The sequence below is a fragment of the Opisthocomus hoazin genome, chromosome 26 (genome assembly GCF_030867145.1).
Source record: "Opisthocomus hoazin isolate bOpiHoa1 chromosome 26, bOpiHoa1.hap1, whole genome shotgun sequence".
Classification (NCBI taxonomy): Eukaryota; Metazoa; Chordata; class Aves; order Opisthocomiformes; family Opisthocomidae; genus Opisthocomus; species Opisthocomus hoazin.
The window spans coordinates 8,521,989-8,549,575 of NC_134439.1; the positions used below are offsets into that span (position 1 = coordinate 8,521,989).

At 61.2% G+C, this 27,587-nt stretch overlaps 2 protein-coding genes across 3 annotated transcripts; one reads left to right on the forward strand and one right to left on the reverse strand.

Moving 5' to 3' along the window:
• Window positions 1–1,137: 1,137 nt before the first annotated feature.
• CCDC43 (coiled-coil domain containing 43) lies at window positions 1,138–12,033 on the reverse strand. The gene is made up of 5 exons (XM_075443862.1): window positions 11,850–12,033; window positions 6,963–7,050; window positions 4,631–4,766; window positions 3,902–3,960; window positions 1,138–2,643 (listed from the first exon to the last, which is right to left on the reverse strand). Exons 1-5 carry the CDS (start codon window positions 12,024–12,026, stop codon window positions 2,456–2,458), a joined length of 648 nt encoding a protein of 215 aa, XP_075299977.1. The 5' UTR covers window positions 12,027–12,033; the 3' UTR covers window positions 1,138–2,455.
• Window positions 12,034–12,344: 311 nt separating this feature from the next.
• On the forward strand, window positions 12,345–25,693 carry DBF4B (DBF4B-CDC7 kinase regulatory subunit). 2 transcript variants are annotated; one of them, XM_075443852.1, is made up of 11 exons: window positions 12,345–12,479; window positions 14,814–15,005; window positions 16,095–16,145; window positions 16,753–16,822; window positions 17,743–17,813; window positions 18,395–18,431; window positions 21,278–21,320; window positions 22,134–22,250; window positions 22,489–22,615; window positions 23,310–23,419; window positions 23,953–25,693. In XM_075443852.1, exons 1-11 carry the CDS (start codon window positions 12,369–12,371, stop codon window positions 25,238–25,240), a joined length of 2,217 nt encoding a protein of 738 aa, XP_075299967.1. In that variant the 5' UTR covers window positions 12,345–12,368; the 3' UTR covers window positions 25,241–25,693. The 2 variants fall into 2 exon arrangements, with proteins under 2 accessions (XP_075299967.1, XP_075299968.1); XM_075443853.1 differs by lacking the exons at window positions 12,345–12,479; window positions 14,814–15,005 and adding an exon at window positions 15,019–15,991.
• The last annotated feature ends 1,894 nt before the right edge of the window (window positions 25,694–27,587 follow it).

Below are 27,587 nucleotides of genomic sequence, written 5' to 3' on the forward strand. Positions count from 1 at the left end.
CCAGTAACGCGCTCCTGAGTATCCTGAATATCAGTCTGGCATCAGCGCTCGCGCTCCCGGGGCAGCAGCTGCTCTGGGCACTGAGCCAACGGCCCAGCCGCTCTGTGGGGCGAAGGCTGGCGGCCGAGGGGCAGCCTGAACCCTTGAGGCCCGGGTGATCTGGGGGCTTGGGCGGTTGCACAGGCCCAGAGCGCGGCTGCGGGCAGCCACTGGCGAGGGGCTGCGGGCTGGCTGCGTTCTCCGCTCTGCCCCGGGACAGACGCTCCGCTCCGCGTTGTGACCGGGGGTTGAAGCTTGGCTGGCCGGTCTGGGGGAGGGCGTTCTGCGCTGCGCTGGTGCCTGCACCCCTAAATCCCCCCCCCTCCTGTTGAGGGTGTGCACTGGGGCACGCAGGGGCTCGCCTTTGTTTGGTGGCTCTGGAGCTCGCCAGCGGGCAGAGGGGTTCCAGCTCCTGCCACGAGCAGGCGAAGGCAGCTGTTTTTGCGGGACCTTACACCCAGAGGTCTCCAGCAGTGAGCTGTGGTGCACCAGCATCCGCGCAGACAGGAAGCTCCAGCCCTCGGCTTGCGTTCTGCTTGGGAAGTCCAGCAGCAGGGCGCAGAGCTGAGAAAAAACCCGAGCCTCCCAGCACCTGCCACTGCTGCCAGAGCAACCGAGGTGCTGGGGCAGCGTTAAATCACCCGGAGAGCCGGCCGCCTCCTCCAACCCCCGCGTGGGCAGGGGGCTTCAGGCAGGGGCGCTGAGCCCCGGCGCGGGGCCCTGTGTGCCAAGGCTCCCAGTCGCAGAAGCCCCCGCGGTGCTGGGGTTTGAGCAGCCCCCCTGCAGCAGCACACGCTGCGGGCAGAGCTGCGTGAACCCCCCCAAACCACGCGCAGCAGCCAGGAGCGCCCAGGCTGGGACGGGCAGCGAGCCCCAGGGACAGGCACAGCTCCGTCACTGCCCGCGAGGCCCCGGGAAGAGGGGAAGCGAGGCACCGCACCTCGTTCCCCGAGGCTGCAGATAAACGCTGACGTGACAGCGCCAGCCAGCCCTCGGAAACACCGCTGCGGGGCAAGGGGACGCGCAGGGCGCAGGACCGCTCGGAGGGGAGCGCCCACCATCGCTGACCGCGACGTTCACTCAGAGACAGGAACCCACTTCTTGGCCAGCCAGTTTTATTACTCGAGTCCAGAGATAAAGCAGGCAGATGCTCACGCGTGCAGCAGCTCGTTACACAGGAGGCGTTACCCCTTCCCCAGACCGGTGCTGAGGGCTCCCGAGCACCCCTCGCCCGTGACCACGGTGGCCAGAGCACAACAGGGCCGGGACGAGGCACGCCGGTTCCTCCCGCGCCCCCGAAAGCGCCGCCGGTTCTCCTTCAGCTCCGTTTACAGAAATCAGCGTTCTCCTCTCCGGCGGCGGGCGACAGAGTCACGAAAAAGGCTTGGAAACAGCAGGTAAGAAGCAGCCCTTCGGGCCGAGGGAAGCGTTCAGCCCCCACCAGCAGCTGCCGCTGGCGGCTGTGCCCGGGGAGAGCAACCGGCCTGCAAACCCACGCGCCCGACGCGCGTCCAGCCGCTTTGTGCTGGGCCTGCGCCGAAGCATTCGCCCCGGCAACCGCCGCAGAGGTAACAGTCAACGCTCACCCATGCAAAACACCGAGGAGCACCATTTTCCAGCCATTTTCCAGCCACTGGCACAAAGCCTGAAAACAGCGCGCGAGGCTCGACGGATCTGCTGCCGCTCCGGCTGCTGCCCAGACCAGCGCGGCCTTTCCCTCCCCACGAGCCCGCGGGCGATGCAGTCTCATCGCTGCGACTCATCTATATTTCATGGCCTTTCCTTTCTCCTGCTGCAGAGCAGCACTTCCCCTCGCCGCCGTCGGCTCCAAACCCTGCGCTCGCAGCTCGGCCAGAACGAAGTCGCAGCGTTGTTCTTGGCAGCATAAATACAGGTATTGGCAAATACGTTTTTCAAGGCTCGTGTAAATAAATTCGCATTCACCCTGCCGCAGCGCGTCCTTAATTAGACAACAGAAAGGGGCTCTGCCCTGTCTGCAGATCGTTACCGCGCTGCTGCTGCAAGCCAAGGCCGCCGGAGGACGCAGCCGGCGGGGAGCCCTCTCCTACATCTTGTCTGGCTTTGCTTGAAGTGGTTAAAAATCAAAATGAAGCAGTTCAAAACACGGACGTAATCACCTCACCGCTCTTTGGTACAGACACTGGCCACGACAACCGACTGCGACATCTGACACCACAAGCACACGGCACGCCTCGAGCTGAAGAGGTGCTTGAAATTTCTTTTCTGCTATATGAAAAAAAAAAAAGGGGGGGGGGCACACACACACACACGACACACAGAAACACTTCCAAAGAACCACCCGCCAGCCGCGCGCCCAGAATTTCTGCTGCTTTTTAAACACACACCAGGTTCGTAATTACTTTTATCCCTTGAGAGTCCAACTGGAAAACCCCAGCTATCGCTTCCGCTCGCCTTTCTGTGTCCTTTTCTTCTCCTTTTCCTTCCGCTCCTGCTTGGCTAGCTTATCCTTCTCTCGCTGGAGTTTATCTTGCTCCTTTTTCCTCTGGAACTCATCTCGCAGCAGCTCCCGTTCCAGCTTCCTGGCATTCAAGACATCCTCCACATTTGTGTTGCGGAACAGCGCTGGCGGCGTGTTAAGGGCAGACAACGCTCTGGCTCCACAGCCGCGTTTCGGAGCTCCAGACACCGGCTTTAGCACGCGGGCTGGCTTATTCTGCCTCCCCCTTCACTTCCGCTCCCTCCCCAAGCAGGTAAGGAATTTGGGAACGAGGAATGTAAGAAGAAAAAGGAATCTCTGCTTGCTTTTCCAGAGGGGAGTCATGCAGAGTAAATGCACGCTCCCTAGAAAAGGATTTTTTCCTAGAAAAATCAAGTTGCTTCAGGTTGCTAAGACTGATGTGTAAACAAACCCCTACAAACCCAAGAGGAAGAAAAAGAACAGATACGGTACGGCTTCCTCGAGGGATTCACTGCAGCTGCGCCGACGACACGCGTGGTTTTGCGCGTACTTACGGATGCGCACACGGCTGCGGACACTGCGGTTACAGCCGACACCCCGGGACGGGGCGCCGGCAGCCGCGGGCGCGCGTCCCGGCAGCTCCCCCGCGGTCCCAGCCGGCGGGATGGGATGGCAGCGGTGCCGCACAGCGCTGGCTGGGGCCACGGAGGAAGGCTGCAGGCGTGGGATCGCACGAGGCAGCGCACGGCAAGGACCCCCACGGTCGCGCGTCCCCCCTCCAGCGACCAGCGGCAAAGGCCTTGGGAAGAGCGAGGGGGTCGCCTCCGCTGTCGCTTCCTCCTGACCATCAGTAATGTAGGGGCAAGAATAATTTAGGTTTCACTTATTAATTATATGATAAAAACCTGCTTCCATCTTAAACCTGCCAGCTGGTGAGGTCAAGGAATGTCCCGAATTACTGTGTTGAGGAAAACATGGAACAGTGGGTCCTCGCTCACCACCGACGTTCAGCTGCACCACGGCCTGGCGAGTGTCACCACAGTTCTGTTTTGGGTGCACTTTTAGCACCTCCTGACGTGACACCTCTCTGGACACCAGCTAACATTAAGCCGATGTTCTGGGAGAATTATCCTGACTAATAGCATGTTCTGCGGAGCTTCAGAGAGGGTGGGAGAGGGAAGGAAGGAACAGAGGACTGAAAGGAGAACGACAGGACCAGTCTCAGCCCCACGCACGGGGCAGGGAGCAGGCAGACCTCTAACTGGCGTTACAAGCAAGGTCAGGCTACATGAAAAGAAAAACGCATCTCCAAACTTAAGAGGTGGCCCTCAGGAAAGGGAGTATCAACACAGATAAGGAAGGATGGGGAACTCACCGTGGAAGCTTCCAAAAAGCCCGGGTCACTCAGAACTCAAAGGATACATTTTTCTGATCCAATATTTACTGCTGCTGCAGTCGATCCATTCTGTTCATCCTCGCCAGTGAGAGAATTAAGGAAATAAGGACATCAGTAATGAACTTGTGCCTCTGTACAGTCACACCTAACTCCAAACATGTCAATTAACAATTTCATTGAGCCACGAGGAAGGAGCTGAACACTCACGCAGACAAGGGCCAGGCAAGCACAAACTCCCACGTTCAGCTCCCTCCTGCTGCGCGAGTGCCAGGTACGACTCCTTCCTACTCCGCCTTGCTCTTCCAGGAAGAACCCGGTCTTCAGTGCTACGAAGAGTCAGCTCTAAGCTCTCCCCTCCACGCACACTCTCTCTGAACAGGATCTTTTCAGCAGGTTTCTCATCAGAAAGCGAGAGATAAATTCAATACACCAACCACCGTGCAGAGTTACCCGGAGGTGACTCGCTCCTCTCCTGCCACACACCCGGACGGGGCAAACCTTACCCAGCCCGGGCTGGTGGGGAGCGTGGAGGCGGCGGAGACATCCTCACAGCAGCGTCTGCTCGTGGCACTCCACCAGCCAGGAGCTTCCATGCTATTTTCCACGTAAGTTATTTTATCGTGGAGAAGGAAGACTGAAAAGCTTCCCCAGTTCTCCCCACTAGACGCTGCAAAGCTGGAAAGGCGTTGTTTTAGATTTTTAATAAACGTTGCCCTTCAAAGCGCTCTGACCCAGCTGGGTGAGCAAAAGGATATTCCTCCTCATCCGTCACGTTGGCGTACTGGGCCAGGAGGGCCGCTTTCCTCTGCTTCTCTTCCTGGGAGACCTCCTTTGGCTTCACCACAATCTTGGCCTGCTTCTCCATCATGCTGGCGATGGCTTGGACCTCGTCTGGCAAGGAGAGCAGTCAGAGCGTCAGTCGGTCCCTGCGGACGCGGCCAGGGAGTCCCAGCTGCCACGCGCCTCTGCCGTCCCCAGAAGGCATCGCCCCCCCGTCCCAGGCCACGTCCCCTCTGCAGGGAGGCAGCTGTCGCAGGGGACAAGGGCCCCGAGCTAACGGGAGAAGTCTCACCCCAAAACATCCCCCACCCTCCTCCCACGAGCCTTCCCACAAGGCCACCCGTGGGGCCACCCCCGCGCAGAGCGCAGCGAGCAGGCCGCTTTGGGGAACCCCATCTCGGAGCTGAGAGGGCAGGAGCTGCTGAAGAGCCACCACGGAGGTGGTTCAGCCGGCGCGGCGGCCGAGGCGGTGACGTGACCCCAGCTTCTCCGCGCGAGGAGGAACTCCCCCGTGCTGCGCGCGGCCCTGATCGGACGCTGTTTTTCCTGGAGCGGGGGAACTCTCACGATAAAACTTGGAAATCAGGAAGACTCTAGCTAATGAAAATGCATTTTACTCCAAACTGCTGGTTAAAAGGGGCTAAATATGTTTACTGAACTGCGTACGTAGAACCACATCACGCCGCAATTCTGGGAGCCCAGTGACCGGGCAGTTTAATGCTCTTCCTTTCCTGCCGACCCAGGGAAACCCACAGCTGATTTACCTGTGAACCCTGAAGTTCTGCTGCCCGTTTCTTACAATGACATTTGGGTTTTGACACCATGTGGGTTTTTTTAGCTTGCTAATAACTTTTCCTCAGGATTCAGTTATTCCAAGTAGATACTGACTTCATGGGGGATTTATCCTTTTATGGAACCACAGTGAAATAATTAAATCTTTGCACTTCTAACAAACACACTGCTACCTTCTTTCTGTGACAAGAAAAATCCCTGTGGATAACCAACACCACGAGCAGGAGCGGTCCAGCAGCAGCTCCAGCAGTTCCTGTCGCCTCTCCCCAAACGAGGGACTTATTTTATCCAATGCACAGAACAGCGTCCCTTGTCCCTGTCCCCAGCCAAAGGCAAGGTCAGGCCAAGGACAGGCTGCAGTGAATTTCTGGGGCAGGCCACTGAACTGCTGCGCGGTTCGGCCTCGTCTGTGGAGAGGAGGTGATCGGCATTTGTGGAATGCCGAGGTTTAGACAAGAAAAGCGCTACGTAAACCAGGCCTCGCGACAAGGGCTCGCTGGGAGAACTATTTCTAGAATGACACCAGTCAGGGACAATGTTCTGTTTGCAACCAGAACCAACAAAAAAAAAAATGCAAATCCAACAAAAAGCAGGATTTAGCCAAAAGGGATGTCGCACTGTGCAGCTGGAAGGTGACAAACTGATCCATGCAGCACGCTTAAACCAGCAAAATCTTTCCAGCGTCCGACTTCGCTGTACTCCAGCGCTCGGCTCAACGGCCGCAACAAACCTCCCCCGGCCAGCAAGAACGAGACGGAGGTCTTTGCTCCCGAGCCGACAGCTGAAGGCGGGGGGTGAATTCGGAGAGGGTACAAAGAGACGGTGGCACCACACACAGGACTGGGGAAGGAGCAGCATTAGCACAGCAGCAGCAGCCTCACAGAGCTCCCCCTTACAAGCATTTATGGAAAAAAAGAGGACAGTTTTAAGAGAAGACTTTGAAAGAGGAAAATAAGGAAGCCTCCCGGATGCGTCCTGGGGTGAGCGGCAGCAGCAGGGACAGCACAGCTCCCCGCAGGCGCGGCCGGAGGTGTGTAAAACCTCCTGCTTTCCAAGCCAGCGGAAGCTGAAGTAGCGCAGGCATCCCATACCGTCAGAACTGCGCCCACCGTCAGAGCGCTCGCTGCCCTCGCCACGCTGTTAGCGTTGAATGGAGGGAGAGCCCTAAGTGTTTTGTGAAAGGAAACTGAAAAAAATCCTACAGGGGCAAAAAAAGAAAAAAAAAAACCAAAAAACCCCAAACCAGCCAAACAATGAGCTTTTCATCTGCAGGATTACGAACCCAGGGAGCAGATGAGTGCTCGGGACAGCCAGCAGTGAAACTACTCATCCTCATTTCATATTTCAAGACAAAACAGTAAGTGAGCAGCAATGGCAACAAGAAGCAAGTCAGATCTGCAAACACATCAGCAATGTTGGGTTTAACTCCTAACAGGACAAACACACATTCTCGTCTGGGTAAGGCCCTGCACACCACTCACACCGCGAGGAAGGCACCCCCAGCAGCCACACTACCTTCTTTGTTCTCTTTGGCGTCAACAATCTGAGATTCAGACCACTTCTCGACTACTTCCCTGCAAACATCGTTTAAGAGATCTTCTTCCTAGTAAGGGAAAAGAGACTTCTCAGTCTTGGAACCAAGTTGGTCTGCTTCAAACAAGGCACGAATCAGGTATGGAAAGCACCAGCCGCACAGAACCTGAACACCCAGCGACGCACTGCAGCTCTACACGGGACATTGCTCGTCCAACGCACACGCGGGACGTCGGCTGACCTGGGCCCACTCAGGTCATGCGATGCGCTTGCTTGTGGACACAGCTCGGGACCAGAGAACGCCTCGCCCCGCCAGGCAACAGGAGGTGCCGAGGCTGCCACCCAGCAGCTCCTCACCGTGCCAGGCGACGCCGCGCCACGCGGCAGCTCACTCCTCACACGATACAGCTCTGAGAACACGCGCTGGTCCCACAGCGGCTGGCGCTCCGGCTGCACCAGCCCTACAAACACCGAAGAAATATCTTCGCTCTAGAAATCTACTGCCCAGCATCGTCTCTCTCCTCAAGCATGGCTGCGGAGAAGCTACTCAGAGGCCACCTCCAAGCCAACCTCACTAAAGCAAATAAATTAGACTGGACAAAGCATGGGTCAGGGCCAGTACGGGGTGAAACCACTCTGATGGTACTGACAGACCATCTCCTCCCACCAGCAGGGACATTCTTGTCCCCCTTGACCCACCTGGAGCATTAAACACGATCGAGGGGGGCAGTGGAATGCACTCACCCCACTGTCCGTCACTGAGGAAGACTAACCTGCAAGGAGAAAGGAAACGCACCCGACCAGCAGCACGGCGCACTCCCATCACCCGGTGCTTCGCGCGTGGGGCTCCACCAGGACCAGCTCTCCCCCAGCGCCTACACGCAGCTTCTCAGGGGACTGCCCAACACCGTAACTCGGTGCCAGTGGCAGACAGGCAACGCGCTGCCACAGCTCAGCACGGCATTTCTGCCAGGCTTGCCCAATCCGTTCAGGTTACGGAAGCGGAATCCAGGCAAGAGACGCGATCATGATCAAAAGAGAAGTGTTTTGAAGAGTGGCAGCCAGGAGCTCTTCACTGGAAGACGTATGTCTGCAAAGGGCAGGAAGTTTCTTTGTTTTGCTCATTAACAGTAAATCAGGTTTGCCCACAGCTCAGGAAAAGGCAGCGGCAGAGAGGCAGAGGGGCTCGAGGAGAGCTGGTATCAAATGGAAACTACCCGGCCAGGGAGACCTGAGGAAGGAGCCGTCCCTGCCCCTGCCCCTTGGAGGTCTGCCCGCGGCACCGCAGGTCTTACCGCTCGGGTGCGATCCAGGCCCTGCCGGCGAATCCTTGCGGCCGTCCTGCTCTCCCAGGGCAGCAGCACCGCACTCGGGTAGGGAAAAATCGGTGGTGACCTCTGACTAGAGCTGTGCTGCCAGCCCTGACCATGGTCGACCCTGCCTATGCCAAAAGCCAGCTCCGAGAGGCGGAAAACCGGATCAGCTTTGCCTAGAAAAGCATTTCTTACACAGGTGTGTAGGAACCAGACCTCCGCCGTCTGCCCCCTTCCCCGCCTTTCACAGCCAGGCGTGCAGTAACTGGCATTGCAAAGACGAGCACGCCAAACCCCGGCGCACAGACTTCCACCGAAGAAACACCAAGTTCACGATCCTCATCTTGAAAACCTGGGCAGTAGGTGCCTAAAAAAAGCACTTTCCAGCTCCAGGAGAGGCCGTCACTGCAAGCGTTACCCATCCAGCAGAGCAAAGCTCGCCTGCATGGGGGACAGCAAAAAAAGTGGAGTTCTCCACAACGGTGGGACAGACAAGGAGATAAAAACATACACAAAACAATCCGCACCTTTTGCTCCAAGTCCTCCCACCCCGAGCCTCCAACGGCTCAGCGCAAACTTCTGCGTGTGACGGGCAGAGACGGCAGGAGAACGACACACGGCGACCCCGTCACACGGAGCGGCCGAGCACCGAGATCACGAGCACGGTTCAGGGCCGTACACACAACAGAACGAAGTCCCCGGGCGGGGAGGAGACGCTACAAGGACAAACACGTGGGAGAGTCCAGGCTGCGAGAGGAGGTGATCTGCAAACAGAGGAACAGCATCAAGATTCAGGGTTTGCAGCTCCCACTAACATCAGACTCCATTTTCAGACGTCACCATGCCTTTAACCAGAGCAGATCCAGAGGACAGGATGCTGCTGCTAAGATCGGGTCTAAGAACGGGCAGGTTAGGTCTGGAAGAACCCCCTGACCCCACTCCCAGAGGGAGATGACACCAAGATCCTCACAAGAACACCCGCTGGGTGAGCAGGCCAGCACGGAGGAGGACGCACACGGGAACACTTCAAGCGCCAGTCAGAAGGACCCTTCCAGCCCTTGGAGACACAGCAAGTCACGAAACGGTAACAAAACCCAACGTGGTTCAAGGACACGGAAGAGATGAAGGGTTTTAAGTCCCAGAAACACTCCCAGTAAAAGCATCCTCCCCAGTGGACGGGCTCCCCTGCGCACGGGGAACACTGGCCTGCTGGAAAAATGCTGAGCAGCTTTATATTCAGCCAGGAGAGAAGGCTGGGAAAGACGCATTCCCTGGGCGCCTGGTTTCAGTACGCAGGAGGAAGAAAGAAAGAGCAAGTGACAATGAAGGAGTGGCAGCAAGTGGGAAGGAAAACGATCGGCAGGAGACTAACACTGACGGCAGAGACTTGCGCAGCCTCCTAACGAGGGTCTGAGCAGCAAGAAACAGATCAGGTATCTGCGTCTCACTGGAGGCAGGCGTACGAGGGGAGAACACAGCAGCGAGACGTTCTAGCGATCCCAGAAACGACAAAAGAACGACCTTGGAGCTGGAGAGTCCAAAGGACGAAGAGAGAGACCAAGATGACAGCGGGTGAACGGAGACGAACAGAGCAACAGCAAAGAAACATGACAGGGCATCCTGGGCGAAACGAAACCGCTGCGGAGGAAGCCCAGGGCAGCTCTGCCGCGCAGGGCGGGCCGCTTGCTGCAGCTCCCCTCCGTCTGGCCGCGGTCCGGACGGAGACCCCCGCCGAGCTCTGACCGCTGTGCCTCCCACGGGCGGGAGCGAACGCTGCCAACGGCGGCGGAGTGCGGAGAGCTGGGGGTGCCACAACCAAATACCTTCCTCTAGCACTCCCCAGAGAAACCAGGAGTGCTGCTGGTTTGGAGGTTACTAAGCCCAGATTAAAGTTAGCTATGGAAAAGACAAGTGATCTGGAACCCGTCTGCTTCAAAGAACTGAACAGAAACAGATCTCAGTTCCAAGCTTCCTGATTTGAAACGGTTACGTCTGAATGAACCCAGGGAACTCAGGCAAGGCACTGCCAGGACCCAGGAACCACGGACACGAGCACAGAGGCCACCTGAAAATTATTTTTGTGAGGGTTATCAAAAACAAACAAACGACCTGGAATTTGTGAACAGAACAAAGAGAAAAGACTTGGCAAGAAAGGCCCCAAATTAACCAAATTGTTTCAGAAGTCAATACCGAAATAAGCACAGAGTACACAAAAAGACAAAAATGCGCTGACTAAAGGAAGTCTGAGGTTCGAGAGGCAAAGCGGTTCTACAGGAACTGCAGGAACATCAAACCGAGCTCCAAACTGCACATGAAGCAAAGCTCGGCTGGGACACGCAGAAAACGAAGAGCCAACACGGGCTGTGCGATCCGCCCAGGACAGGGACAGCCCAGAACCCGACCAGATGAAACCCCCGCGCCGGCGCTCGACCGGGCGGCAGCGCACGAGGAGGAGAAAAGGGCAGACACCAGAACCCACTGGCGTGGTCAAGGACTGGACATGGGCTCTGCCTCTGGTGATGAAACGAAGCCAGCCTGGTTGTTACAGCCAAGTTAATTAGCCTCAGCTCGTTAAGAAGAGCATTTTCCAAGGAGATTGTGCTCTGTCCCAGCACCAGCAGGACACACCGCTTGCATCTCCGATGACTGCAGGCACAGTTGCACTGGCACAGTGACGCTTCTTCTAGCAGCTGCCCGACTGCCAGCACCCGGGGGGCGACGGGGCGGCGACCAGGCCCCTTTGGCTTTGTGCTCCTGCGCGGCCGCGCTGCGAGAAGCCGGGGACGGCCGCTGAGCAGCCCCGTACCAACAGCAGCGTGCGCTCGCCGCGTCGTGTTCCACACCGCAAAACACCCATTCACGCAGCATCCCGAGATACGAACGCTGTGAAAATCTCACAGCCCCTAAAGGAGGGGACTATTGCACAGAAATTCTTCTCTGCACTCTCCTGACTCTCCCAGCAGCTCGGGGAGGGGGGAGAAGAACGGCCCCGAGCTCCGGCCTCAGCCCAGGCGCGTCCGTCCCCGCCGGGAGCTGGGCTCCAGCTCCGCCGTGATCCCGGTCCCCGACTCCTGGTGTGCTGGGGGGAGCAACAGCCACCCAGCGCGGACAGCTCGGCTCCTCCACGGGGCTGGTTGTCAGAAGTCACCTTTTGCGGAGTCTCCTTCTCTGCAGATGTTCAGCCCCGCCTGGCCGCGATGCTGTGCCCCCTGCTCTGGGTGACCCACAGAGGGCCCTGCCAGCCCCCGCCACGCTGGGACCCTGCGAGCCCCCCGCCCGCAGCCGGGCCCCGCGCCCCCCCCGCACCCAGCAGCCCAGCCCCCTCCTGCCCCTCCCCCCGCCAGCAGCGGGGCCCCAACCAGCACCAATAAAAAAACAACCCCACAAACACCAAACACCCAGAGCGGCCCCCAGAGAGCCGGAGCACCCCGGGAGGGGGCGGGGGGACCCCGGGGGGGCCGCGGGCGAGCCCCGGGCGGGAGCTCGGGAGGCGCCGGCACCCGCCGGGCCCAGCCCCTCGCGGGCCCCGGGAGGCCCGGCCGGGCCCGGCGCTCACCAGGCAGGCGGCCAGCACCCCGCGCAGGGCCTCCCGCCGCTCGCCGTCGCTCTCCTCGCCGCGGAGCAGCCCCTCGATGTAGGCGCCGTAGACGGCGCGGTCCAGGCCCAGCGCCTCCAGCCGCGCCGCCAGCCAGGCCGCGAAGCCGCCCGCCGCCTCCCCGCCGGGCGCCGCCATCTTGGAGCCGCGCCGCCGCCACCGCGCATGCGCGGGCGCCCGCCCCCGGGGAGGGGAGGCGAGCGCGACGGTGGCCGCGGGGGACAAAATTGTGGCGGCGCCGGGGAGGGGGGGAGCGGCTGCGCGCGGGGCTCCGACCGGCCCCCGCGGCCCGGGAGCGGCGGGACCCGGCGGGGCGGCTCCCCGGGCCCCGCTCCTTCTCGTCGGGAGCGGCGAACGGGCCGCGCTGGCTTCGCGGGGAGCGGCGTGTCCCTGCGCGGCCGCCGTCCGGCCGCCGCTAGGGGCGGGGCGGGAGTTTAAACGGCGGCGGCGGCGGCGGCGGCGGGTGCCGGTCCGGGCGCCATGGCGGGCCCCGCCGCCCCCCGGCCCCTCCGCGGGAGATCCTTCTACCTCGACCTGCCGAGCGGGCGGAGCGCCAGGGAGCTGGCAGAGGCCATCGGCCGCCTCGGCGGGGTGAGCGGCCGCGGCGGGACCGGGCCTACCCCCCCCCCCCCCCCCCAATCCCCTCCCCGGCCGCGGCGGGACTGGGCCTACCCCCCCCCCCCGGGCTCGGGGACCGCGGGGCCTCCCGTTACCGGTTCCCTTCCCTTCCTGGTTGCTCCCGGTGCGGGGTTGGGCCGGGTCGCAGCGGCCCGGTCCCCGCCGGGCCTCGCCTGGCAGCCGGGGGGAGGAGGAGGCCCCTCGGCCGGCCCTGCCCGGAGCCCCCCCGGTGCGGCTGGGCCTGCTGGCGGCCGCGGCGCCGAGAGCTGCTCGGCCCTGCCTGCCCGGCAGCGGGGAGACCGGCGGCCCGGCCCCGGGGCCCTGCCGGGCGGGGAGCGGCTTGGTCCTGGGAGCCCCTTCCCGCGGGCGCTGAGCGGTCAGCGGGCGGTGGGGTGCCTGCTGGGCGGTGGTCTCTGGTTGCCTGGTTCCCCCCGGCCCCTCGCAGCAGCCCGTGGCAGCGCAGTTTTCCGGGGAGGCTGTGGGACTGCAGGCGTTTCCTGGCATCCAGCACTGGGGGAGGCAGGGTAACGCCGGCCAAGGTCCTTCTGTGCTGTGGCTGTGTTTTTTCCCCAAGGCTTTCCCCAGAAAGCCCTCTGGACCCTTCCCCCGTGAAGCCGGTGTTTGGGGGATTCGCACGGCGTTCTGCGTGGCCTTTCCACATCTCCTCGGGGCCGGTTTTGCTCACCAGTTCCTTACAGGCCCTTCAAAAAGCAGCGTCGCTTCGGCCTCCCGGGCTGGCGCTGAGGACAGGGCTGTGCCCAGCAGCTGGTCGTTCCTCCGCTTCATCTTTCAGCTCCGCTGCGACTCACAAGGAGGGTTTAGTCCTCGTGGTTGTTACTGCTCGTTTTCAGACCGTTTAATCTCTGGTTGAGGCAGATCATCTCATGTGCACCTCACAACTTCCCGAAATCCTGCCACGCTACACGCAGGTGCAAAGTCTTCCTTTAGATCTCGTTGCTGCGGTGTCTCTGCCGCCAGGATCACGCGTTGGCTGTGAAGACGTGTCAGGAAGCTGGCGTGCGCTCTTTTCCCTTGTCTTAATGGCACCCTCATGCTGAGCTTGCCAACTTCTTTCTGTCCTCGGCTTGGATGTGCCACCAGCCCTCAGGGACATGCTTCTTGTGGCATCTCTTATTTAGCTGTGCATCTTCGAGAACCGCTTGCTCCCAGCGATCAGTTATTTCTCTACGTAGCTGCCACATGACTAGGAAATAATTTTAGCCTTTTGACTGTCCCTGTAGTTTCTTATCAACCGTCATCTTGGCTCGCTTCCCTCTGAAATGGGATCCACTGGGAGCAGAGTTCTCGTGCCTCTTGTTCCTGTGGAGATGCTGAATGCAACTACACCGTGGCCACCGTCCATAAAACAGCTCTTCAGTGGCAATGTCCACACCCAGGTCCTGCGGGTTGTCCCGGACCGAGTTAAGGGCATCTGATGGCCTTGGACTCGTGTGTGGTGTCTGGAACTGAGCCTTGACGTAGGGGTGGTGACACCCTGGAGCGTTATTTGGACGGGCAGATTTTGATTTCCTCTCTTCTGTGCTTGCAGCCCCCTCGACCTCCCGTAACACAAGTGACCGTTGCAGGGCAGCCGGCGGTGTTGCTTGTGCCACCCCACACCGGTGGGGCCGGGATCTCCATCCCCAGGGATTCTGTGACGCAGCAGAACCGGCTTGTTCAGCGATTTCAGCCTGCTCAGATCTCTGTCTCCCCGCGGGCCTCGCACCCGTGCGTTAGAGCCCCGTGACTCTCTGCTTTCTGGGGGGTTTCTGACGAGCTTGCTGTTGGTATCCCACGGTTTGGTTCTCCATCTCTTCCCCAGACTTCTAGCTTCTGTACAAAGGGGTGGGTGTGTGTTCTGGCTTTCTAGCTCCCTGCTGTGCTGTTCTGTGCGGAGCTGCTTGTCCCAGCTGTTCGCTTGCCACTTTATTTTGCTAAAATGTGTTCTGTGTTCCTGAGAGCAGAGCTCTTCCACAACGGTGACGACCAGGGCCTCTTTCTCAGCTATTGCTTTTTTCTGGAACCATTGCTTGAGGAGCAGATGATGGTAGACACCATCATGGAAGTCTCAGTCTGAAGGTTCTGGTGGCTATTTACAGTGTACCTCTAGGGCGTGTGCTCTCCACGCATGGCAGGATCTCTTCTCCTTCTGGGAGACAGCAGTGAGGCATGGAAGCAGGAACTGCTTGTAGAGCTGAGTGCTTCCAGCAGCCCCTGAGCTGTCTGTGGGGTTAAGCTAAAGGCAGCAGTTGTCTCAGCTCAGAGCTGGACAGTCTCAGAGCCGCTCTGTTCTGTCTCTTGCTGCAGGTGACTGAAAGCTTCCTCAGCAAAGAAGTCAGCTACGTGATTTCCAGCAACAAAGAAGCTAAACGAGACCGTGCCAGGACTCGCACTGAGAAGCGGAGCAGTGTAACTCCAGAAGATGCCAAAGCCACGAGCCCAGTGCCTGCAGCCTCCAACGGGAGCCACACCAGACCTCACCAGAAGCCACCAGACACTGTAAGAGCTAGAAAGGTTTAGGCCACCTCCAAGTTTGGCCTAAGGGATCTGTAGAGTAGAACCTGAGACCGGTGTTGGAAGGTACAGTTGTTCCTGCTTGCAGCAAACGTGTTGTGTGGAGCCCCTGTTCCCCGTCCGGCTGTTGGTATTTGCACGCGTGTTACCTGTATCTGCGCATCGTTGTCCGCTCAAATGCGCGTGTCCCAGCTTTGAGCTGGTCAGCAAAGCTATCTGCTGGAGTGGCAGAGGAAACGGAGGGCCTGGCTGGCTTCCCAGCAGAACAGGCGAGCGTCCTGATGCAGGGGTGTGTCTAGAAAAGCCAGAGAAATGTAGACAAGGTAAAACCGTTGTGGGCTCACAGACGCAGGTAGGGCAAGGCGACTGTAACTGGGGAGCAGATCTACGAGGGCAGCTTGCAAGAAGGGGTTTGTTTATGTCCTGCTCACCCTGGGATTTCTGTTCAGTAGTGCTTGTGGCCAAAGCTCCACTGTCCTGCATTGAACACTGGTGTCCACTGGAAGCTGTGACTGGGGGGAGACTACTACCCCAGTCTAGGCCACGGGCACCTCTGCCGGCTGGATCCGGGCTGCTGGTGGGAAGCCTGAGCTGAAGTCAGGGTCTCACTCGTGGTGTTTGTTCCCCTGTCCTTGCTCACAGCGCTATCTACTTCTCTCACGGAGAGCTTAACCCGTTTGCTGAAATCATTGGCTTGCAGATGAGACTCGGTCCAGGCAGCATGGCCAGGATGTTCCTAACCCTGCCAGCCTGCTGGGACGTGGCAGGCAGAGTTCCCGAGCTGAGCTGCTGCTTCCTCTTGGCTCGCTCTGGAGCGTTCACTGCTGTTCGATAAAAGCCAGGCCTTGGCCGAGCAGCCGCTTGGTGTAGACCTAATGGGTTCCTCTTGCGGTTTGCGTTCCCTGGAAGTTCTCAGTCCTGCTCTCCTGGAGATGAAGTCTTGGCCAGAGCCATCTCCCCAGCAGAGAGAGGTATCACTGGAAATCATTCCTGCTGGACAGCCATGCTCCCCTCGGCTTGCCGCTGCCTGCTAGCTCTGTGCTTTAACGGAGTGCTTGGCTTCTTTCCCTGCAGGCCCTGATCAGCAGGGGAAAGGAACTGCTGCAGAAGGCCATGAAGAACCAGGTGAGCAGCGTGTGGCTGGGCTGTTCTCCGGCTGGTGGTGTACAAAGTACTGCTGAGCAGGGCAGAACCAGTGCCAGCCACTTCTCCAGAGCCCCTGCCTGCCGAAGGGAGCAGGTTCTGGGGCTGGTAAAGGTATGAAGCGGCTGCTTGTGGCTCTGCAGAGCATTGTGCAGTGCTCCTGGGCACTGCTCCGCATGGATGCGTGTCATCTGTCCGTGTTGGCACTTCTAAGGCCTGTCCCAGCGATCTGGGTGTTCAACACAAGAAAATTATTAGCAGAAGACCCCTTGTTAGATGAATTTTCAGCCTAGAAAGAACAAAAGCCACATAGCTGGGGCAAAAGGCTCCCCTGGAGTCCTTTCACTGATATCACAAGTGGCCAAAAGAATCGTGATGCCCACTTAGAAGCTCATGCTATAGCGGGGATTAAAAATTTGACCTAGATGCTGCTGTTAATTTGGGGTGGATAAAGCATGAGTTCGAACCTTTTCTGCTGTGCCCTGATGTTAATAACGGCGACGCGATGTCTAAACTCGACTCAGAGCTGCCTGTGCTGGCGCAGCCGTCTCTTCGAGCTGTACCTTGCCAAGCCTCTCTGTTCGTACAGGACGCCTGCAGTGGCAGCAGTATCCTGGCCAACGCTCGCCTGTGGGGAGTCCAGATCTTGCACGTGGATGGTATCCTTCTCTGGAGGCTGGGATTTAGCTGTTGCTAATTAGCGGTTTTTGAGACGGGTGGAGCAGAAGTGATGTAGCGAGTGCGGCGCAGGAGAAGGAAGAATTGCAGGCAATACCCAGTACGTGGCTGGTTCCGCCGTGGCTGGCTGGGCCGGCCCTTCAAACACCAGACGAACTTGTGCGTGTGGAGCATGCCACTGTCACACTTACAGCAGCAAACACTGAGCACGTTGTAAGATACCGAAGCTGTAACACTGGAAAATGTTAACAGCTTGGTCAGTGCGTTAGTTCGTTCCAGAACGACCATTTTTCCTAATTGACCTGGAAGTACTGACCATAATGGCAGGATTTGGTCATTTTTAATGAGGAAGGGCTGATGGTGGAGGCTCTGTGCTGAAAGGCGCTCCCCGTCTCGGTGATGAATGGGGAGGGGGTGACGGGAAAGACAGATGGTGAAACTGGTTCTAAGAATAGGTCTGGAGTCAAAGGCTCCTGAGCGTCCCATGACAGTGACATACAGCCGTGGCTGAGCCCGGCTGGGTGCGTGGTGGAGGCAGCCGCTGCTGCTGCGCCTTCCCTGAACCGCAGCGGTGCTGCCGGCCCGTCGGGGCTTTCGAATGCAGGGTCTGGGCTGCGCGCCGCAAAATTCCTGACGGCGTCTTGTTTCTGCAGAGACCTAAAGCCAGCCTCCAGCTCTGCTAAAGAGCAGACAGCGGGGCCGTTCCCTCAAAGCACGCTTGCTAGTTGTCCTTGTGGGCAAGTGAGCCGTGCAGCGGGGATGCTCTGCCGGGCGAGAGCGGGCTCGGGCGCTGCGGGCGGTTCCCCAGCGCAGGCGGGGAGTTACCCCTGTGCTGCAGTCGGAGGGGAACAGCTCGCCTCCTCTTGTGGAGCTGTGGCTCTTTGACATCCCACCTGCGCAGAAATGTTGTCGTATGTTCAACAGCTGCTGCACGCCGTCTCAGGAGCAAGGAAACGGTGCCAGAAGACCGAGGTAACTGCCTTAACTCCAGCCCGTTCGAGGTGCTCGCGATCCCTCAGTAGCTCTGAGCTGTCCTTCTAGCTCCTCTAGTGCTGATGGACGCGTAAGCAGGGTGATGTCCTAGGCTTTCACCCAGCACTGGGTGATCTGGGGGTTCTGCTTATTGATGAAGACAAAATTCAAAGAATTTTTCCTTTTATAAAGTGGGGCTAAAACCAGAGGAGATTGAGGCAGCCTTTAATATCAACATCATCTGCAGCACAGCCAGTACTGACGTTGACTTGTAAGGGGCTAAGGGTAAAACAAAGACCACGGGCGGCTAGTACCCTGGCTTTGAAGTATTTTTTAATGGGTTGGAGAGGTCAGTGAGAAGGTAGGGCATAAGAGCACAGAGTGGCAGCCTGGTTACTGTATTTACACTGACTCTAGGTAACTTGGGAGACAAAATACCAGGGGGAGGTGATAGAGTCTCTGATGCAGGAGCTCTGAAGTGGTGGGTGAGACTGCTGTCATCTTGCTCTGCTGCTCTGGGATCGGTAATTACAGTTCTGCTGTGCTGGCTCCCGTACTAAATATGTCGCTTTCTCCTTCAGACAAAATGCCTTCCATCCGGATCAAGGGTTCGCAGAGGTAGGCCTGGAAGTTGTGCTCCTATTTACGCTCAGGTGCGGAGCTGCTTGAAGAAGCCCCGTTTAGAATTTGAAAATCCATGTGAAACTTCAGCAATCAAAAATATGCCGACTGCTGAGGCGGTTTCTGTGGCATGGGTTTTGCAGCTCCTTGTCCGAGTCGAGCGGCAGCCTCATAGAGCTGCGGATGTTACGCCTCGCGTTTCAGGCAGTCCTGTGCAGCCTGCTGTAGGTGACCCTGCTTCGGCAGGGGGGTTGGACTGGATGACCCACAGAGGTCCCTTCCAACCCCTACTATTCTGTGATTCTGTGATTCTGAAAAATCCCATAAGCAGCTTCCAGCGCGGCTTCCAGAGTCCCAGGCCACCTCAGAGCCGTGCTGCTGGCGCTGCGCGCTGAATCCGCTGGCTCAAACCAAAGGTTTGAAGAATAACGCATCCCCCAGAGGAGAGCGTGTTCCTCGCAGCCCACTCGCTGCTGTTAGGCTGAAATGTGCTGCTGAGGCACCGATCCAGGGACAACGCTTCCAAAGGAGGGGGTGGGGGAAACCAGGTTCTCATCTGCAATTAGACAAGAGCCAATTGTGGTGCTGAGATTGGCACCGGTGACGTAAGTGGCTTGGTGACTGGGCCGCCTTTGCTCGGCGGAGAGTGCGCGCTCAGTGACACCCCGGAGCAGGCTCCAGCCTGGATTCCGTGCGTGACGCCTGGAAGATCATTTTCCAGTGTAGGGGGGAAGGTGGTGACGAAAGGCTTGAGAAGCTGCCGGCGCAGGCAGATTGTCTGCTGCAAGCTCAGGGCATTGAGCGCACGCTGAGCCCTGCCTGGGGACTTGTGGCGACAGCGGAGCCGCTTGTCACCATCCGGCGCTCTGCCACGAGAGCCCGGGACCCGCGCGCCCGGCCGGGTCTCGTCTGGGGCCCGCAGCGTGGCCGTGCTTGCAGAAGGGCTGAGCCTTTGGCAGCGTTTGCTTGGAAAAATTGGTCCTGTGCTTGAAGAGCTGATTCAGTGGGGTGGCGGCACGTTTGGTGCAGGCTCAGCATGGGGCTCGGGGAGCTCACGGGTGAGGACTGGTGGGCTCGGCCTTGCCGGAGGGGGAGGTTAAAATTTCTTCGGAGGAAATGGCATCGAGTGCCAGGATCACGAGAAAACAAACGGCCTCGCCCTTCGGAGGCGGTGAGGGAGGCACAAGAGCTCTGGTTCCGGGCTCAGGCAGGCGCCCTGGGGGAATACCTTGGCGTTTGGTTGTTTCTTGGCCGGATCTGAGCTCGGATTTCCAGGCTGAGCGTAACGTTATCGCTTGCGAGTTGAGCGGACCTGCGAGCCCGGAGGGACCTGGCAGCCTCCTCTCCCAGCCTGGCTCTGAAAGCCTTTTCCCCGAATGCGCTGCTGAGGCTTTCTTCTGCTCCCTTAATGTGTGTATATACATAAAATGCCTCTGTAGGAAGCGTAGCTGCTGTTTGCCCTCCTCAGGGACCAAGCACACACCAGGTATTGCTCTGTAGTAGTGTTCTCGTGCCAGGCTTGGCCACGCAGCAGGCTGGTTTGTCTCCAGCAGCTCTTGCTGCTTTGACTGAACTGCCCTGACCGGAGCCACACTGAGCTCAAGGGCAAGGGCAGGGTCCTGCACCTGGGGAGGAACAACCCCAGGCACCAGCACAGGCTTGGGGTGGACCTGCTGGAGAGCAGCTCTGTGGAGAGGGACTGGGAGTGCTGGGGGACGACAGGGTGACCATGAGCCAGCAGCATGCCCTGGGTGCCAAGAAGGCCAAGGGGATCCTGGGGTGCATCAAGAGGAGTGTGGGCAGCAGGGCGAGGGAGGTTCTCCTCCCCCTCTGCTCTGCCCTGGGGAGGCCCCAGCTGCAGTGCTGGGTCCAGTGCTGGGCTCCCCAGTTCAAGAAAGATGAGGAGCTACTGGAGAGAGCCCAGCGCAGGGCTACGAGGATGAGGAGGGGACTGGAGCATCTGTCTTCCGAGGAGAGGCTGAGGGAGCTGGGCTTGTTCAGCCTGGAGAAGAGAAGGCTGAGAGGGGACCTTAGAAATGCCTCTAAATATCTGCAGGGTGGGGGTCAGGAGGACGGGGCCAGACTCTTTCCAGTGGTGCCCAGCGACAGGACAAGGGGCAACGGGCACAAACTGGAGCAGAGGAAGCTCCAGCTGAACCCGAGGAAGAACTTCTTCCCTCTGAGGGTGACAGAGCCCTGGCCCAGGCTGCCCAGGGAGGCTGTGGAGTCTCCTTCTCTGGAGATATTCCAGCCCCGCCTGGACGCGGTGCTGTGCAGCTGCTCTGGGTGACCCTGCTTGGGCAGGGGGTTGGGCTGGGTGACCCCAGAGGTCCCTGCCAGCCCCAACCATTCTGTGATGCTGTGACTCTGAGCTGTTGCGTAAAGGTAAATGGAGACAAGAGGTGCTGGAAGGTTCGACGCAGCGCTCTGTGCTTGCGCAGCTGGTGCTGCAGTTTGTTCCTTACAAACTCATCTCTCGTTGGGTGGCCTGTTGCCCCGAGGATGCGGGACAGTGTTTAGGATTCGAGTCAGAAGGGGAGGCTTGGGGTTAGGCTGCTGGCTGAGAAGACAGAGAAGACATTAAAGACGCGAGGGGCTTAGCTGGATGGGCTTTGGCCGGTGCGGGCAGCCCGCGGTGGGCTGCCCCGAGGGCTCGGCCGCCCTGCTGAACGCTGGGGTCAGCTACCCAGGGAGCTGTGCCGGCTGCGCTTGGCTGTTGCTTGGCATTCACAGGCGTGGGAAGCGCCGGTGAGCTTGGCTCTGCAGCCCAGTTCTGCTGGGGAGGGAATGAGGAGGTCGCGGATTTGGCCAGGGCAGCTCCTAACCAGCTTTCTTTCTGGCAGGCAAACTGAAGCCCCCTTTTCTGAAGGTTGAAGACCAGAGCAGGTAAATGAGGTTTTTCTAAACATCGCAGCCAGACCGTATCAAAGCCGCAGGGGCTCCCAGGGAGGGGATCCTTTACCTGTTCTGCCTGGGCAGTGAATGTTGTGCTCACGAGGCAGAGCGTGGCCGCTCTGCAGACCCCGCTGCACGCTGGGCTGCTGCCCCGCTCCTGGAGGGAGGCAGACGGAGTGCAGCGAGACGATCTCGGTGGCTCGTGTGTCGGGGGGAAGGGTGTTAAATGAGACCGGGCAGCAGGGTTCACCTCCTTGCTCGGATCCTGTTTGCCATCCTCGGCGGGTCACGTAATCTGCTTGAGCCCTCTGAAACGAGGAGCGAGGCTGAAACACGAGGTCGGGGCCCGTAACTCGATTACAGCCCCCAGCAGAAGGGGAGCTGATGGCTGCGGTGCTCCCGACAGCGCCGTAACTCTAACGGTGTCCGCAGCGCTAATTAATTCTGCTGGAGACAACATCCAAGGCAGCTGCGGAGTCAAACTGTGGGTTTTACACCCTGCGTGGAACGGAGTGTGAGGAGATGTTGGTCTGGGAACCAAAGCCTTCCCGTGCTGCTCTGCAGCTGGAAATACTGCAGTGGCTGCTGCTGCGCCTCGGGGCGGAGGGTGGGCTTGGGGCTGAGCGGGCAGGCCTGCCCCCGTCCAGAACTGGGGGTCCGGCTGAGTACTTCCAGTGAGAAACGGGAAATCTCTGAACAGGCAGGTGGACAGACAGCGGTGGCCAGTATCCCGTCACACGGGGACGGCACCGGGAGCCCCGCTGAGGTGGGGACAGCTCTGATGTCCTGATCTGCTGCTTGCAGGCAATTCCGACCCTTCCACCACCAGTTCAAGAGCTTTCCTGAGCTGAACTTCCTGGCACCCAAAAGCTCCAGCCCATTTGAACCTCCCAAAAGCCCCTCGCGTTCGTGCAGAGCCAGGTAGGTTCTAGCTCCTTCTGTAGAAGTTTTTACCCCAGGTCTCTGCTAACTGCAGCCCTGCTAGCTCCTGGGGTTTAGAGAGCCACCGGCCTGCTGGATGTGGGCAGAAGGAGCCCTGCTCTGGGTGGAACGGCCGTAGCTCCGAGGCAGCACGGCCTCCCCGGCCCTGACGCAGGCAGCTGGTGCCCGCTGACGCTGTCAAGCCAGGGCAGGGAAGATCTCTGCTGTCACCTTGCAGGGGTCTGGAGGACTGTCCCATGCACAGCGAGGGCGAGAGGAGCCCCCGATCCACACCGGTCGCTGCGCCGAAGAAAAAGAGGGGGTTTTGCGAGTGCTGCCAGGAGACCTTTGAAGAGCTGCAGCAGGTAAAGGCTCCCCTGGGACCTGGTTCCTTGGAAGAGTTACGGGGGCCGCTCAGTGGCTTCGTTAATCGCGTCATGCCCGTTGTCACTGCGAACCTGTTGGAAGGTGGGCAGGCTGCCGCACGTGCGGCGCTCCCGGGGTCGGGCAGGATCAGCCTCACGGGTGAAAGCCGCGGTCTGTCTGCGCGCCGGCCTCCTGGTCTGGGCAAACGATGGGTTTGGAGATTGGAGCCCTGTCTCTGGGGTTGGGAGAGCCTCGAGGGCCGTCCCCTGAGCCGATCGGGGAGGTGGGAAGCCCGTCCCACGGCAGCTGGCGGGCGCAGGCTGATCAAAACGGCGGGAAGAGGCGTTTTTGTCTCCTGGCAGATGCCAAACCACGGGGCTCTCGGAGCCCAGCCGTTGGTGAGAGCACACGGCTGGAGCCTGTGGTTTTACTGGGTGCTGGGGAGAGCAGCGGGCTGCTGTGAGGTGCAGACACAGCCTCCTCCTCGGCGGGCGGCTGTGGGAACCAGGGCGCTCGCTGCCAGCAACCGGGGGCAATGGTGTCGCCCACGCTTCCCAAACCGCTTCCAGACAACGGCTCTGTCCCGTGAGCGGGCGGTTTGCCCTCTGGTAGGCCGTGGGACGGGGCTGCTGCTGCCGGTTTCCCTTCTGTGAAAGGATCGGTGTTGCTCAGAGGGTCTCTGCCGCCTTCCAGCATCTCCAGAGCCCCCAGCACCAAGGGTTCGCGCTGGACGACTCTCAGTACGCGCCCGTGGACCGCGTCATCTCGCAGCTCACCCACAGCTTTGTGCAGCAGTCAGCCGAGTAAGTCTGCGCGGGTCCGGTCACTCCTGGGGCCGAGGGCAGCACGGTGCCGCACAGCACGCTTGCGGGAGCGGGGCCCGGCTCCCCGTGCTGGCCCCTCGCTCGTGCCCTGTGCCAGGGAACCGGCCAGTGGGGTCAGAGGGGTGCAGCTGGCTCCAGGACCAGCCTGGCACCTGCCAGGGAAGCTGTAGACGAGCCACGGGAGATGCTCTTCACACCTTTCTGTGGCTTCTCTGCTTCGGGGAACTCTGTGGACTCCTCGTGCGCCTTAAGCTAGAAGGGGCAGCTGAGCCCGTCCCTTCTGTCCCCGTGTCTGATGCAAACCCACCTGGGGCTTGGGCTGCTGAGAAGGCTGCGGGACCCCCGTGCTGCCCGCAGCGGTGTCGCTGGTCGGCCTCACCGCTCCAAAACTTCTCGCCGCCTCCTGAGCGAGAGGTTCAAACACCCCGCACTGCGGCAGAGGCTTCGGCTCGCCGGGCAGAGGGTGTCGCTGGGCCTGGCGGGAGTGAGCGCTGACTGAGGGTTCTTCTCAGGGGGCCGCGGTCCTGCCTGGCAGACGAACGCTTGGGGCCTCAAGCACAAGGTACCGGAGGAGCGGAGGTGCTGGCAGCAGAGCTGGGGGAGGAAAGGCAGCGGCCTGAGCAGCGTGCCGGGGAGCCGGTGATTGATACGGAGCGTGATGGCGGCCCGGAGACCCAGGGGTGCTCGCCTCACCTGCCCGGGGACAGGGCCAGCAGTCCCAGGGAAGGGAGGGGGGGGTCCGAGAGCTGCTCTCAGGGGCTGCCCGCCAGCGCAGGGCTCGACGCAGGGGTCTGCGCTGCGCCTGGCGCCGCGGCGGGGGGCACGGGCTGGGGCTTGGCTCCTGACCTGGGCTGGGGCACTCGCGGAGCGGCCGCTCGTGCGGGAGAGGCGGCTGCTGCTTGCTCTGAGCCCGAGGAGCAGCGGGTGCTGGGGTCCGTCCGCCGCAGGAAGCGCCGGCTCTCGTCCCCGCAGAGCGCCCGGCTGCGGAAGGCGCCCCGGCTGGGGCTGGGCGGGGGTCTCCCTGCGTGCGAAGGGGCAGAGCCGGTGGGTGGGGGGCCGGGGGTGCCCGGTGCGGTGGAAGCTGGCAGCGTAGCCCTGCGCACAGCGCCCGCCAGCAGCCCGCGCGGGAGCCCCGCGGACCCTGCGTCGGGTTCCCCCGAAGCTGTGGCCGGGGGGTTCGGTCCCGCGGAGGCGGCCGCAGCCAGCGAGCGCGGCCGGAGCAGAGCGAGCGCGGGTCCCCGGGGGGAGCGGCCCAGAGGGGCGAGTGGAAACCCCCCCCGAAATGTGTGCAGCCCTGCTCTGGAGAGCACCGTGAGCCCGGCCGGCTGGCCCGCTGGCCCGGTGCCCTCTCCAGAGCCGCCTGGGGCTGAAGCCAGATGTTGCTGCTCGCTCTGTGTCGGAGCCGCAGAAAAAATCGCAGCCGGGCTACCTGACCTCGCAGGGCAGCGCGGGGAGCGGGCGCCGTGCCCTGGGCCCCCGCAGCCCCCTCCGCGCGCCGCGCAGGCCGATCCCCACCTCAGCGGGGGTTCCTCTGGGTCGGGCTGGGATGCCCGGCTGCTCTCCACGCTGACGGGCAGCCGGGACGGCAGGACTCGGCCCGGGGACAGGGACTCGCTCCACGGGACGCGTGTCGGCGTGAGGGACAGCGGCTACGCGTCCCAGCTCTGCTCCGTCCTGAAGCAGAAGTCGGAGCTGGCCTGGGCGGGCAAAGAGGACACGAGCTGCCGGGGCTGCTGCGCGGGGACCCAAGGAGCCTCTTTCCCCGTGTTTGAGGCCTTCCTTGGCAGCTGGACTAGCTAAACCCCCCCGGCTGCTCTCGGGGAGCTGTGGGGCGGCGGGAGAGGGGGGGAGCGAGGAGCAGGAGGCGCGGGGCCCGGCAGCGGCACGGGGTCTGCAGCCCCCGCAGACGGCCTGGGCAGCTTCGCCGTCCGTGGCTGCGAGGGGGGCTGGGACCTTCCCCTCTCTGCCGGTAGCGTTAGAGCCGGCAGCGTCCGCCCTGAGCTCCTCGGGGGGCTGCTGGTTGTCCCCGGGAGGGTCCCCTTGGCGGGAGCGAGCTCGGTGCCCTGCCCGACCCAGAGCGTGGCCGGTTCCTCCTCCCGCCCGGTCCCGGGAGGCGTGGAGAGGGGGGTCCTGGGGGCGAGGTCTGGGTTCTTCGCGTGCTTTGGGGGGTTGCTGGGTGTCTCTGAATATGTACAAATGTTTTTAACGGGTGCTAATTGGGGGTTTTTAGCAAACTTTGAAATAAAACGGAAGCGGAGACCCTGCTGTGTGGGACGTGTCTGGCGTAAGCGCGGTGGCCTTGGCGTGGGGTGAGGCGTCCGTCGGTGGGGGCAGGGGGGGGCTGGGGGGAGCGGTGGGCGATGGTGGGCACCAGGCTGAGCACGGGGCCGCGGCGGCTCGGCTCACGCACCCTCACCCTGCGTGGGGTTTGTCCCAGGAGCGGGGGCGGCAGGGCTGCGGGGAGCTCCTGTGGCCACCGCTGCGCTGGGTACAAGGTGGTGGCCCGAGGTGGAGAAGGACGTGGAGAAACGGGAGAGCGGCTGGTGGGCACTGCTGACCTTGCCAGGGCGGTGGGACAGGGGTGGCTTTGTCGGGGGGGGGCTGGGGTCGGCTCACAGCAGCCCGTGCCACCATGAAGGGCAGTTCCAGGTGGGATGGAGCCAGCCTTTCCGGGGTGCGAGGTGTCCGCGGTCGCGCTCCCACCGCGCGGGACGGGGAAGGGAGAGTGGCTGCGGGGGGCACAGCCCAGCAGGCGCCCGGGGCACGGCCTCGGGCTGTCCGTGGGGGATTTGGACCCCGAGTGAAGCACAGCTGCCCTTCCCTGGAGCCTGGAAGCCGGGTGAGGTGGCCCTGCATGGAGCAGGAGGCTGGGGGCGAGGCTTTGGGGGTTCCTCCTGAGCTGAGTCCTTCCCCGGGCTCTGGCTCTCCTCCCACCGGCCAGAGCCTGTGGTTTTACTGGGTGCTGGGGAGAACTTCTTCCTCACAGGGAAGAAGTTCTTCCTCATGTTCAGCTGGAGCTTCCTCTGCTCCAGTTTGTGCCCGTTGCCCCTTGTCCTGTCACTGGGCACCACTGGGCAGGGCCTGGCCCCATCCTCCTGCCCCCCCCACAGATATTTGTCCTCATCGGCATACGGCAGCGTCCGCCGCGCCGTGTGCTTGGCGTCTTGGGGCGCTCGGCGGGGTCTGCAGACCCTCCCTCTCCCCGCGGTGGGGTGCCCGCTCTCCCCCGCCCCAAGGGGTCCTTCAGGAGTCCCTCCCCTTGCAGCCGCCCCGTTATCCACGAAGAACCAAGGCTGGGGCTGGGCCGTGACTGACCACTGCCGGTGCCCGCGGCGGGCGCGGGGCAGCCGGACCCCCGCGCTCGGGGTGCAGGAGCAGCCCCAGCCACCCCAGCGTGGGGCTGGGGGGGGAGCAGCGCTCGGGCTGGGCCAGGACCCCGCCAGGGACTCTTAAAACAACTCCAGGTCCCAGGCAACGAGCACAAGCCGCCCCTCGGGGAGCGCCCGCCGCTCGGCTGTCTCTGAGCGAGGCCGCGGCCGGGGGCACGGCGAGGGCCGAGGAGCAGGACCAGGGCCCGGCTCCCGCGGCGCTGCGGCAGCGCCCGGTTCTCCAAGGCGTTCTCCCCAGCCCCTCGACCTCTGCACGCGCATTTGTGCCCGTTCCGTGTAACCTGCGGCCGTCCAGATGTTTTCTGGTCTCTTCCATCTGACCAGGACAAGATGAAGATTTCCGGCGTTTTCCCTTTAACCCCGTTGCACCTTCGTCCCCACCGATCTTCCCCCGGAGTTTCGGTTGCTTTCGGACCTGACTCGGACTCGACGCCCCCCCCCGTGACATCGCTCACGGTTATCAAGGGGGGGGACGGGGCTCGGTGCACCCGCGGGCCCACGTCCTGGTGTCCTGGGTCTGCGGGAGGCAGAGCCCCGGGCCCGGCACCCGGCAGGGTGTCCTGGCCCGCGGCCGAGCCGGGTGGGGGTCCCCGCGGGCGGCGGGGGGGCCGTGGCCACAGCTCGCCGTGGTCGGTGGTCCCGGCAGATGGGGGGGACTCCGGGAGTTGGGTGCCCCGGGAGATGGGGGGGGGACCCCGGGAGATGGGGGGGTGCCCCGGGAGATGGAGGGGGACCCGGGAGATGGGGGGGACCCCTGG